The sequence below is a fragment of the Engraulis encrasicolus genome, chromosome 23 (assembly GCF_034702125.1).
Source record: "Engraulis encrasicolus isolate BLACKSEA-1 chromosome 23, IST_EnEncr_1.0, whole genome shotgun sequence".
Taxonomy (NCBI): Eukaryota; Metazoa; Chordata; class Actinopteri; order Clupeiformes; family Engraulidae; genus Engraulis; species Engraulis encrasicolus.
The window spans coordinates 10,426,795-10,440,029 of NC_085879.1; the positions used below are offsets into that span (position 1 = coordinate 10,426,795).

At 44.9% G+C, this 13,235-nt stretch overlaps 1 protein-coding gene across 1 annotated transcript; it reads left to right on the forward strand.

The window, feature by feature from the left end:
• Positions 1–363: 363 nt before the first annotated feature.
• Positions 364–2,397, forward strand: mid1ip1l (MID1 interacting protein 1, like). The gene is made up of 2 exons (XM_063190630.1): positions 364–490; positions 934–2,397. The coding sequence occupies exon 2, from the start codon at positions 1,013–1,015 to the stop codon at positions 1,514–1,516; it is 504 nt and encodes a 167-aa protein (XP_063046700.1). The 5' UTR covers positions 364–490; positions 934–1,012; the 3' UTR covers positions 1,517–2,397.
• The last annotated feature ends 10,838 nt before the right edge of the window (positions 2,398–13,235 follow it).

A 13,235-nucleotide genomic window follows, 5' to 3' on the forward strand; every position in this document is an offset into this window, starting at 1 on the left:
TAATCCCTTAAGCAGACAAGTCTTTGTTGGACTCGAGCTTGGTCGCTGTGTGCTTCTTTGGAGTAGACGCGCAAACCATAGGCTACGACTGATGGAACGTGTCCAAAAGACATTTCTGAATAATGTTTTATTTAGCGACAGTGGGTCATAAATGCAGGGCGAAAGATGGTGTTTTTTGATACCGGCGTATCAGATGTCTGATAATATCCCCATGCAATCATTAAAATCAAGGAAACGAACATGGAACAAGAGTAGATGGATCCTAGAAGGCGGGGTCTTTGACTTGTCCTTGCTGAAAAGCTGTTTTGATTGGTGATAGCAGCTGTCAATCCTGCCGGCGTCTAGAGTATAAAACCCGCTGCTCAGCTACATCACCGTCGAGAGAGCGAATTGTCTTCTCCAGGGCTGAGTACACCATCAGAACATGCGAGAGCAAGTCATCTAAGCGCTTAAGAAACCCATCAGTGCTCTCCAGCATCAGTTGAAAAAGGTAAGAGCGGTGTTAAACATTGTTTATTTCGATGGCAAGTCAATTTTAATTTAACTGATCTGCAAGGTCAAGGAACTCGAGGACATTTTGGTTTAGAACTAGGGCTTGGCACGTAGGTTATCTCCCGGAACTGATGGCTGCAGCCGGCGTTACAATATATTTGCATTTCTGGAAAACGTTGCTACCTGCTTGCAAAGGGATTTGGCGACATTGTTTCACACGGCAGAATGGTGCTACTGCGTTTGTTTCCATAGGCGTTTGCTAAGCTCTTAATACGCCGGAGACACAGTTTAGCTTCTAGGCCTGATCCATAGATTAGGTTAAATGTGTTTTGTAATTTGAAAGTCGGTGCGTGTTCAGTCTGAATGGAGAAGGCCGCTGTCTTGTAGTAAAATGCACACTTCTTGCAGTGTCCTAACACTTGTTTTCTCTATTATTTGCAGGCATTCAATTGGAGCTACCAGCCCTGTCCAAAAATTTCACCTCAGTCAGGACACCTTGTTCCCCAAGTCTCAAGTCACCATGATGCAAATCACCAGCGACCCTTGCAACAAGCACTCCCTCCTCAACGTGATGAACCGTTTCATGGCCGCGGCCAACAACATGGATGAAACCATCATGGTGCCAAGCCTGCTCAGAGACGTGCCGTTGGAGGAGCAAGAGGGCCAAGGAGAAATGGTCAACCACAACAACAACATCGAGCCGCTGCCCAGCAAACAGAGGGATATGTACGAGCACTATCTCCTGCTCAAATCCATCAGGAACGACATGGAGTGGGGCTTGCTGAAACGGGAGCTGAACAGCGGTGCCAGCTTCCTGGAAATGGCAGTAAAACAGGAGGGTCAGCAGCAGCACCAACATCACGAGAAGAACGGCGTGGCGGACGACGACGGTGCCGATCTTGAGGGCCAGTTCCACTACCATCTCAGGGGACTGTTTGGAGTCTTGGCCAAGCTTACAGTGCAGGCCGACCACCTCACAAATCGTTACAAGAGGGAAATTGGTGGCGGTAACTTCATGAGATAAAGAATGGACGTTACTCATTGGAACACTGCTCCTCGGAGCGTTTTTAAGTGGCGTGGGTTGAAGCCATTTGTACCACCATGGGGTTTTTGTTTTCCAGAAGCCTCTCCCGTTTCAATTGGCCAGAGATGATCAGGGCGACTGCCCGGTGACTTCCATCTTGTACTGCTGTGTAGCAGTGGCTCAGTTGCTTCTGTGCTCTCATTCAGCCGCACTGCCAACAGAGTGACAGAAAGGAAAAAAACTTAACCCATTCTAAGTCTAGCCCTCCTCATATAGTTTACTCTGTAAGGGTCATATGAGTGGTATGAAAATAAAAAGGCACTGTTTCAAGATGAGGAAAGGCCTATGTCCCCTTTTATTTTTTTAATTTTAGCTGTACAACTCTGTGCCATCAAGAGCCCAAGTTAACTTGCTGTGCGTTCAGCACCCTGTGTAGAGCACTCAGGATTTTAAATGTTCACCCCACGTTCTGGTTTGAGAAGCTGTTAAAACAGGCCACTTAGAGGGTTTTGGGTGGGGTGGGAAGGGTTAAGTGTCCCACCTTCAGCTTCTGACTTCGGAGAAAAGTGATTGCTGGCAATTCTGTACCTCCTCCTGTATTCATTCGGCTTGTTGGTAGCCCCTTGGTGCGTGATTTTACTCTGAAACACTCCTGGTTCTTGTCAATGTGCCTTGAGTATCTCGTGTCCCAGTCTTCATTGAGCTGTGTAAATGTTTTACAGGTGACCTTGATGTATCATTTTATGCAGATACTCTCCATGACATGGTCTTGTAAGAACCACTAATTTTTTATGTTCTCTTTTTTGTCCTAAAATATTTCAAAAGATTTTATATTGAACTGTAACACCAGTACAATGGTTTAATAAAGAATAAAAAAACACCAACTTTGCCTTGCTTTTTATTCAGTTCCTCCAATCTAGTATAGGCCTATAGGTCCCTAGATGAGCTTTTTTTTATTTAGCTGATTTTGTGTTGGGAGACCTTGACATGTCACTTCACTGCCACACTTGTGTTGTGTGTATGGCTTTCATGCTCATTGCACTCTATTCAGATTTAGTTTGCTCTTTTAATTTTTGCATCGCTTTGTATATCACCTGGTGTATTCTTGCTTGGGGTTAAGCTGCTGGGGTTGGGTTAATGGTGAGGTGCTTGGAAAGGCCGAAGAATCTGACGTCAAATGTCACTGACTGCACTCGACCTGTACACATTCTGCTCAATATTCAGTATATGCCATAGCCACAGGCCTTCTGTCAGGGTACCTTTTCAATAGTGCTTGATGTGACTAGGTGATTTGAGTTTAACAGTTTTTTTTTTCACTCTTGCTGTGTGTAGAACGTGATATTTTGCAGGGTAAAATGGGTAGGTGTCAAGATTTTCCACCTCACTTGGTCTGTAGCTAGGCTTACATTGTGTGGCGTTATGGCCCATGTTTTCCCATAGCAACAGGCCTAACCAATTGAAAATCGGCAAAGTTTTTTTTTCCTCTCCTTCCTTCCAAAATGTTGTCAGAGAAAAGTGCAGTGGAATCAACGACACGGAAGAAAATCTTGGCTGAGAGAATGGCACGGCCACAAGTCAAAGTATCTTGAGTTAAACCTTTGCCATCACAACTGAATCATATAGGGAGCAATATAAAGCGGTGTCCATCTAGTCAATTTGATGGATGCTGGTAGTGACATGCTGACTATACTGGGGCCAGCCACCAGCGCAAGGAAAATGTGGGTGGTCTCTAGTACACACTTATCCATGGCTGAGGTGCCCTTGACCAGGACAGCTAAACCCACATTGCCCCAGGGACTACGATACCCTGTAGGCTACCACGTCTTGAGTTTAGTAGTGTAATATAATGGAACTGTAATGTCTAGTGGAAGGACAAGAATGAGCAGAATCAGCAGCAAAGCCCTGCTGCAGCAGGTCGGACCCCTGCGCTGCCCACTCATGTATTAACTAGGTCACCCCCTTTACTGCTCTGCACGCAAGAACTGGGCCAGTTGGCCACTAGAAGCCGATCTGAATGGACACAAATTAAATAATGAAACAAAAAAAAACATGGAGGGGCTCCGCAGCAGCATCTGTTGTGTACATAGGCTTTACACAGCAGAGGGAGGGAGGGGAGAGATGCAGACACAGAGTAGGAGACATAAACAGCTCGGCATAGTATTGAGACAATGCAAATCCCCCATCCGCCCCCCAGCCAAATTGAAATATAAGGGGAGATTAGGGTTATGTTGCATTTGCATTTACCCTTCCATTTGCAATTGCATTGCATGTTATGATGGCAGGACGAGTCACCGACAGCTTATGCCGGGCCGTGGACAAAGTCAACTGAAAGACTCCATGCTAGCGACATAAAATGTAATTAGGACCCGATTCTGAAAACTCTCCTTAGGCCCCGGACAATTGGCCCCTTTGTCCCCACCTGTCTCACTTCCCTACTGGTGGGTTTCCTGTTAAGGTTATTGTGAACTGTGGTGGTGATGCTTCAGAAGAGCATGCAGCCAGCAAAACGTGTGACATTGAACTCACATTGTGCACGTAGGCTCGCTCTACATCACAGAACAAGGGAGCGAGGAGGAGAACCCTGCCCAGATTCCCCCTGCGTGACTGGGCTCAGCTGTGTGGTCCAGGGGACGGGACAACCAGGTTCAGCCAGGTCTTTGATTGCGTCGAGGTGGTGATAGGGTTGGTGGTCGGTCAGTCATGCTTGGTTCTATTTGAAGGACATCCAAGTTGGCTACCGTAGTGATGTGAGAATGAGCTTGCAGAATCACACAGATTTATTTATGGCTGTCAGACTGGGGTCAAATGATAAATTGCTAGCTCGGCTGAGGGTTCAACTGAAGGGCAGAAATAGATGCCAGGGAATAGTTGCCAGGGTCTTTATCAGTGAAGCCAAGAACGAAGCCACTGATAGCAATTCTCTGAGGCATCCTACAGAATACGGTAGAGATGCTGTACATGAAATCCATTGGGAAAATCCAGCTCTTTAAGGTGCACAAAATATGCAACTAAAAAATAATCACCTTAACAATAAAGATAAAATACAGTATATTCTGTAAGAAGTTCTAGTACTCTCAAGGCCAAAACTGAGAGGGGCCAGTCCTCTGTCTGTACTGGTGCATACTGGCCCACTTAAAGCTCTGGGAAAATCCCATCGTCAAGTGTAGCTTACTCGGATGGCCTTTGTTCCTCTTAACACAAGTGATTATATTAAGTAGTTCATCTACCTGCCTGAAGAGTTGTGCTAATAGGGATTAACTAGTATAGGCCTACTGAACTGGGTTGGAGCAAATGTGTGGTAAGACCAAGACTCAGGGCTATTCCATTCTGCTCTACTTATTTTGTTCTATTCTATTCTATTCTATTCTATTCTATTCTATTCTATTCTATTCTATTCTACACAGTACAAAAGTAAACAAACTGACTTGGAGATGAAGCACAGAAAAGTACAGAGCTGTAAAGTGAATAAAAGAGTTAAGGAACTGATTAGATTCAAGTAGTGGAGCGCACAAATTAGATCAAGTGCACAGCAACAGGAACAAGCAGTAACACGTGCGACAGAGACATCACACCACCACTCTGCTCTCTTCCCATTGCCTGTCTGCTGCTGGTGCATGCAGACGGTGCGTGATCAAGAGACATGATGAGGCCTGGCACCGTCTTCGCCAGACTTGCAATCGCACCACCCAGCTGCCCTTGTCATACCCACTTGCCCTGCTGGCATTTACAGCTCTGGGGTTGCCCAACCACTATAAAGCGGGCATCTGGCATGGGTTTGGTGTGTCTAAAAGTGTGTGTGCACTGTATGTGTGTGTGTGCGTTCGTGCGTGCGTTTGTGGGGGGTTGTCCAGGGTTCACATCATCCATCACACTATAATATCTGGTGTGTGTGTGTGTGTGTGTGTGTGTGTGTGTGTGTGTGTGTGTGTGTGTGTGTGTGTGTGTGTGTGTGTGTGTGTGTGTGTGTGTGTGTGTGTGTGTGTGTGTGTGTGTGTGTGTGTGTGTAAGGAGAACAGAGACATAACTCTCATTCGGCCAAGTTGTATTTTTCCCTCTTACGAAATTAGAGCACCTCAGATGCACTACTACAGCACATTTCTTGGCTGACTGGAAGTTAGACGCGTAAAGCATTGAAGCAACCATCTCACAATGATACCATTTATGTCTGATAATCTACAAACTTATTATATTTCTATTATTATGCATTTTTACGTTTATAGCCTACTATATTATACAATATTCTTTTGTGGAATAGAGCAAATAATGTGTTAACACACACTTATTTGAAACCATAGCCATACGGCATATTTAAATTGTGGAACTGAGACTTAAACTGTGAAAGAAATGAAAGGTCTAAAAGATGCAAGTGGACTGCAGGATTTTTTTCCGAACATTTGAAGCACAAATTAATGTCTCTCAGTCCCTAAAGTCTCTCAGTCTCTAAGTCCAATCTTACAATGTTTTGAAACGTGTGCATTGAGGCAATATGCCGGATAACATTGTAATCAATCGTGGTACATCTTATCTTTTTGGTAATTTTTTTAGGATTGTAATGCCATTCTATGTCATCTGGTGTTCTTTACCCTTAAAAAAGAAAAAAATAAACATTCTGAGAGACAAACAACGTTCCTCGAGTTCACAGGAGGCAATCTCAATTTGGCTGTGAGGACACGGCATACTCTCACTAATCTGAACACAACATCAGCGCTCTTTTAACGTCATCCCTGGCGCTGATGTAAACAACTTCCCCTGGATGCACCGAATCACCTCTTTGAAACATTGAGCGTGTTTGTCTCGACCAGACACAGGGGCTGGACTGGTGGGATAAAAACATCCAGGCATTTTTTTGTTGTAACCTGGCCTGGTGTAATCTGTTTTCATGCTGTCAGTCCACTGTCTATCGAAGATGGACTACTGGGCCGCCCCTTCTAAGCTGTTTGCCAGTCCCTAAGGAAAAAAACAAACAAACACAACAACAACAAAAACGAACCAAAAACAACAGCGTTGACTCTTGAGGCCTGTCAGCCCACAGGGAAAATGGCCTGTATGCCAGATGACCAGTCCAGGCCTGGCCAGACAGACAGAACTCTGTTGCTGCTACTGTAATGCCAATGGTAATGGCCAGTGGCTGACTGCAGTTAGTGGCGCGGGGGAAGAGCCCACCCCGTTGAGCATTACGCAACATCAGCTGGTTTGATGTCTTCTGCTCACACCATCTCCTCGTCACAAAGGGAGGCCTTGTGGATGGCAATCAGAGCCGGCACGCAGCAACCACATCCCACCCGCATGTTGCACACACACACAAACACAGAGACACAGATATACAGATACATACACACACACACCTACATACAGATGCACAAGTACATGCATTTGAGACAGAAAGTATGCACAGCAACAACCAGATTCCACACAGCAACCACAGCCTCACATTTAACACACACACACACGCACGCACACACACACGCACGCACACACGCACGCACGCACGCACGCAGACACACACAAGCACAAACACTCACACACACACACACACACACACACACACACACACACACACACACACACACACACACACACACACACACACACACACACACACACACACACACACTTATGGGTAGCAATCAGTTCGAATGCAGTGTCCAGGCTTCTGCATCTCAGCTGGCAGGGTGAAAGTACAGCTTCACTGCCACTGCTCTGCTGCACAGAAGACAACAAGATGCCTCTTCTCACTCGTGTGTGTGTGTGTGTGTGTGCGCGTGCGTGTGTGCGTGTGTGCACGCGCGTGCATGCATGCATATGCTTGTGTGCTTGCACATGTGCTCTTTTGTGCACGCACATACAGTATGTGTGTGCATGTATGTGTGCCTTTGTGTGCTCGCACGTGTGTGTGTGTGTGTGTGTGTGTGTGTGTGTGTGTGTGTGTGTGTGTGTGTGTGTGTGTGCGTGCGTGCGTGCGTGCATGCATGCGTGCGTGCATGCCTGTTTGTATGCTCACGAATGCGCGCTTGTGCGCTTGCATATACAGTATATGTGTGCGTGTGTGCACGTCCTCGAGGGTGTGTTTGTTTATGTGAATGTAGGTAAAGGGTAAGGGGTGTCCCCAAGCTGCTCCCTCTGAGTTAATGATTACCATGGTGAAGTGCAGCTTTACTTTTCCTCCAGTCTAAGAGGAGAAGGACAGAGGTGATAATAAAAGTGGGCAGGGCTGGATGAAAATGTTCTGGGCCTGGGCCCGTAGGTTACAGGTTGGTGTGCAGATAACATGTCTACCAACTGTACTCAACCTGACACGTGTTTTTTTTCAATATTGCATCCTGTCACAATTCTGCAATTTTTCACTTTTGGCCAATCAGGTGCCTCCTGGCAGGTGGGGGGCCCTAGGATTCAGCCCTGCAAATGGGATAACCATTAACCTTAGAGCTGGGTTGGAACCAACATAGCCATGCCAGTCAGCCATGATATCACTGATTATACTGCATGGTCGCGTGATTGCGTTCACACATAATAAAGTGAGATTTTACAGCTGGTGTCTGCTGAATTTATCAAGGAAGGGAATCAATTTTTATAAAGCTCTTGGTTTAAGCTCTTGTCCACGGTCCATGGAGTCATTCGGCCTGGGTTGGGTCATACATGGCATTTGAAATACGGAGGAAAAGAATGACAAGATAACTGTCCAAAGTTGTCGTGTTGGAGTAATATTGGCATGTTGGCATGTAACTTGACCTTGTCACTTAATATTTGAAATAGCCAACTTTGGGTTTTGGAAGAAGAGCAAAAAAGATATGAAACTGGGCCATGAAACTGTGCCAAATCTGTTGGATTAAATATTGTCCATGGACTCAACGCAGCAGTTGGGCCTTGAGACTGAACATGTGAAGCATGAAGAATGTGGTTTGGGAGACAAACAGCAAGATGGAATGATGTGTTACTCCAGAATGATTTTTGTCTTTGACCATTGATAATAAAAGGCATAACCCAACATGCTCTATTCTAGGACAACATGCAAGAGTATTACTTCCTGAAATTGTTATGGGGTCTAAGAAAATAAAAACAAAAAACTCTCCCATATCTGGAGTGAAGAACTCATCTTTATTCATTTCTCATTCCCATGTTCTTTGATTGTTGAATTAAAAGGCGTACCCCGACATGCAGTAATCTAGTATACCATGCTGAAAGGGATCAAATACACTTAGGGCAACTTTGCTCACTTCCTGGATGTTGGGTTGGGTGACAACTGTATGACAGCAAAATGATATTTTTTTAAACGATGTTAAATACTTTTAAAATGTGTTTTCTCTGAGCACACACACCACATGTGTTGAAATGTAACACTATTTGTGTCATTTCTGACACAGTACTGTACTTTTTTTTTTTTACAGTGCTGTCAGATATGGCACAAATTGTCTTGCATTTCAACACATGCTGTGTGTGCTCAGGAACAAGCAATTTTGTGTCATTTCTGACACATTCCTTCTTGGAGTGTAATAATAATAAAAAAAAACCCTGTAAAATCCAATGCCCTAATATAGAGGGGCATGTAGCGTAAGAATAACACCTCCTGAAAGAGTTTTGGGGTCAAAGAAAAGAAGAGAAATGTAAACTCTCCGAGATCTGGAGTGCAGCCATCTTTTCTCCATCCCCCTCAGCAGCTCTCCTCAAGCCTTTTGTCTGGCCACAGCTGTTAGTCTAGCTGGAACATAGTGTTCCTCATTGCAGCGGAGGGCTGGAGCACCGAGTAGGCTATGTTTTGCGTAGAAACACACACACACACACACACACACACACACACACACACACACACACACACACACACACACACACACACACACACACACACACACACACACACACACACACACACACACGCACGCACGCACGCACACACACACACACACACACACACATCCCACCCCCCAAATTTACTCCACCCCTCACTCACTCAAGCAGACTCTTCCACCCGTCCACCGTTGAGCATATTTTTCATGTATGTCTCCACCCTCACGTCCCCTCCCACTCATCTCTCACCCCACCTCACTTACACAACACCAGCATTCAACATTCCCCCCATCCCCCATCAACTAATGCACAACACCATATGCAGATATTAATATCTATACGTATACTGCATATGTCTCTGCACAACAGTGCCATAACTCATGCGCAAACCTCCAACCTCCGTCAACTCATACATACGCACCACCACACACCCCTCCCTACCACCAGACATCTAGCCCTCCCACCACCAAACCCACTGACATTATGTAACAGAAATGTTTTTTCTCAATATATTAGGCCTACTTGACAATTGAAAGTTAGTAGGCCTATTTCATATTAAATATTAGGCTTTATTTTATAGGAATATACTATATATTTGGAAGGTGTACAAATAAAGATGTAAATAAATTGTATTTAAAAATGAATGAAATATAATGAAATATACTGTATACTATTGTTGTAAGGGCCCCCCCCCCCCCCCCCCCCCCCACACACACACACATTCACCACCATGCCCACACTCACCATCCACCCAACCCAACACATCACCCCCACCCTATAACTCACACCACTCCTCCCCCCTTCCATCATGCACCCCCCCCTCCCTCCTCTTCCTCATCTTCCTCCAGCTCCTCCTCTTTCTCCTGTAGGAAGCTGCAGGCCCTATCCTCACAGAAGGGGCCTCCACAGTGAACAGTGTTTAGTCAATACAAGTACACTTCTTTTTATTACGTAAAACAGCGGCCTCAATGTAATATTTGGTCAATATAAGTTTACTTTTTTTACTGAGGTAAAACAGTAGTCTCCAAGTGTGTGAGAGTGAGCATGCACAGTGTGTTTGGTCAATAGAATTGGACATTTTTTGGATTTTTTCTTACTGAGTGGCCTCCACCGTGTGTTTTGGTCAGTACAAGTGGACTTTTATTGACAAAGCGTTTGTACTTTTTTCAACTGGTTTGTGCTTTTTTTAAAGCCTCTGCCCTATCTCTGTCAGGACTGATACAAAGCGCCGCTCCACTGCGCACACACCAAACCCAACCAAACTGGTTGCACATTTGCTGAATGCACCCTTTACCCTGTGCCACCTTGCCCGATCTGCCCCTCCCTGGCTCTTGTTCTCTATGAAGCAAGGCGTGTGCACTGAAGCCAGCAGTGGAGTAGTAGACTACGTGCAGAAGTGCTGCTGAACTGGTGCCAATGTGGAGAGAAAAGAACACAACAGCAGCACACTCTATGAGACCTAAAAAGCAAAGTATCACACAGGAAACATGTCCCATCCCCTCATACTTCCCCATGCAAAAAACACATGCATGCACAGACATGTACACAGGCGTGCATAAACACACAAACACACACACACATACACACACACATGCACACACACGCACACACACACACACACACACACACACACACACACACACACACACACATGCACACACACACGCACACACACACACATGCGTGTCTATGCACGTTTGTGTGCACAAACACACACTCTCTCTCTCTCTCTCTCTCTCTCACACACACACACACACACACACACACACACACACACACACACACACACACACACACACACACACACACACACACACACACACACACACACACACACACACACACACACACTATATATATATATATATACCTTTATCAGCAAACATGAATATAACCCACACATGCATAGACACAGAATAAGACATACAGACATCCATATACGCTTGCAAAGCTCAAACATTCCTCTGCAAACATATCGATAACCTCCGTGGACACGCAACATGCTCACACGCGCACACATAAACACACAGAGACAGAGAGAGACAGGCCAACAGAGAAAGAGAGAGTGAGACAGACAGAGCAGGGGGGGAGAGATAAAGACAGCGAGAGCGAGAGAGTGGGGAGAGAAAGAAAGAGAGAAAGAGAGCGCTAAAGAGGGAGACAGACATACAAAAGACAGACAGACAGACAGACAGACAGACAGACAGACAGACAGACAGGTAGACCAAGAGAGCGAGAGAGAGAGATAAAGACCGACAGTCAGATACCCTAAAACTGTTGCAGGCAGCAGTGAGGGTATTATGTAATCTGCAACAGATGGGCGTGGGGCCCAGCCTGCCTGCCTGACTGCCTGCTTGCCTGACTGCTTGCCTGCTTGACTGCCTGCTTGCCTGGGTCTGTTTGCAGTCAGGCACAAGCCGTCTCCACGGTCCCCTCCTACTGTTCTTTAGCTGCCATCACTCCATCTGACTGACTGAATGCCAATAGTTTGCATGTTGAACAGTCTGTAGTGTTATCTGTCTGTTGGGCACACTGCTGTCCATGCCCTGTTTTTACTGTATGTGGTTTATGATCGCAGGCCAAATGAGACACTACTGATAAAGAGGGCACTTCTTCATAGCAGGACACTGAACTAAATGCATAATGGCAGGCTATGTTAGCAGAGGTGGAATATTTTTGGTGTGTGTTCAAAACACAGCTTGCACTTAAAGAACAATAGGTAAAGGATCACAATTAAATGGAATAAAATAAACAGACAAAAGTCAGGTGACAAATAGATAGATGGATAAAAATGAATATAGGCCTATATAAATGTATTGCAAAAGAGTTTAAAAAACACACCATAAAAAAAAACTTTTTCCTTAGTTGGATTGCAAAAAATCAGATGACATTGGAGTCAGAAACACAGCTTGCACTGATCAAGGTAAATACTAATGAAATTGAGTAAAATAAATACACTTAAAAGTCGGATGACATCAAGAGACAACAGTAAATAGCAGACCAAAGAAGTTTTAAAAAACGACGGTAAACACATGGCGGGGAAATCACGTTAAGTCAAAGTAATTAATCAAACGTGGAGAGCCAGAGGTGGGAGCTGAGATCTTCCCAGGTTCCCATGCCGCTGCGACACGCATCCCGGCATGCAGCACTGCCTCAGGCAGGCCCTGAGCTTCCCCCACGACACCCTCATGAATGAAGCCCTCATGAAGCTGTTTGTAGTTTAGACACAGGAATCGGGGACAGGGACGTGTCACAACGTCTGAAAATTACAGCTGACTTCTGCTTTTTTTTATTTTTATTTTTTAGCAGAGGCCTTAACCTGGTCTTTGGTATATAGGAACAGAACCAGAACAATACAATCAGAATTAGTGCACCTTGCACCATGCCCTAGGACAGTGTGAAGGTGTCTAATGATTGATCATTCGTCATCAATCAAAATGTTTTGCATTCTTTAAAAAATAATTTCTTTAGTAAAGTACACAGAATCAATCATGCATTAAAAACACTTCCCCCTTTTAAAGTTGTCTCAACTGCCTCATCACAGCAGCGTTTATAAGTCGGCATCTGGATGTTGGTGAGATAATGTACATGCATTAAGAGGATTTGTGTTGGCTTTGTTCGTTATGCAACAAGGTGAACGAGTGGTGTTCTTTTAGTAATGTTTTGCTTAGTTGCCATTGGGGGGCATTAGTCCAATTTATTCATACTGAGGAGGGTGTTGGTAGGCTTATGATGAGTTCAGGGGGGCGTTAGTATGCTTATGGTGAGGTAGAGGGGTCTTTATTCCAAAAAGGTTGAGAACGACTAGTCTAGATGCATGTTTGTACTGTATGTCTCGTTACCTTTCTCTTGTCATAGCCTACCTTTCAATTGCAAAAAAGTCCCACACAAGAAAATAATTTATGACTACATTTCGAGCATTCAACTTTTTCATGTG

Excerpts from the sequence above, each read along its gene's own strand:
- mid1ip1l (XM_063190630.1), top strand. The coding sequence starts at position 1,013 with ATGATGCAAATCACCAGCGACCCTTGCAACAAGCACTCCCTCCTCAAC.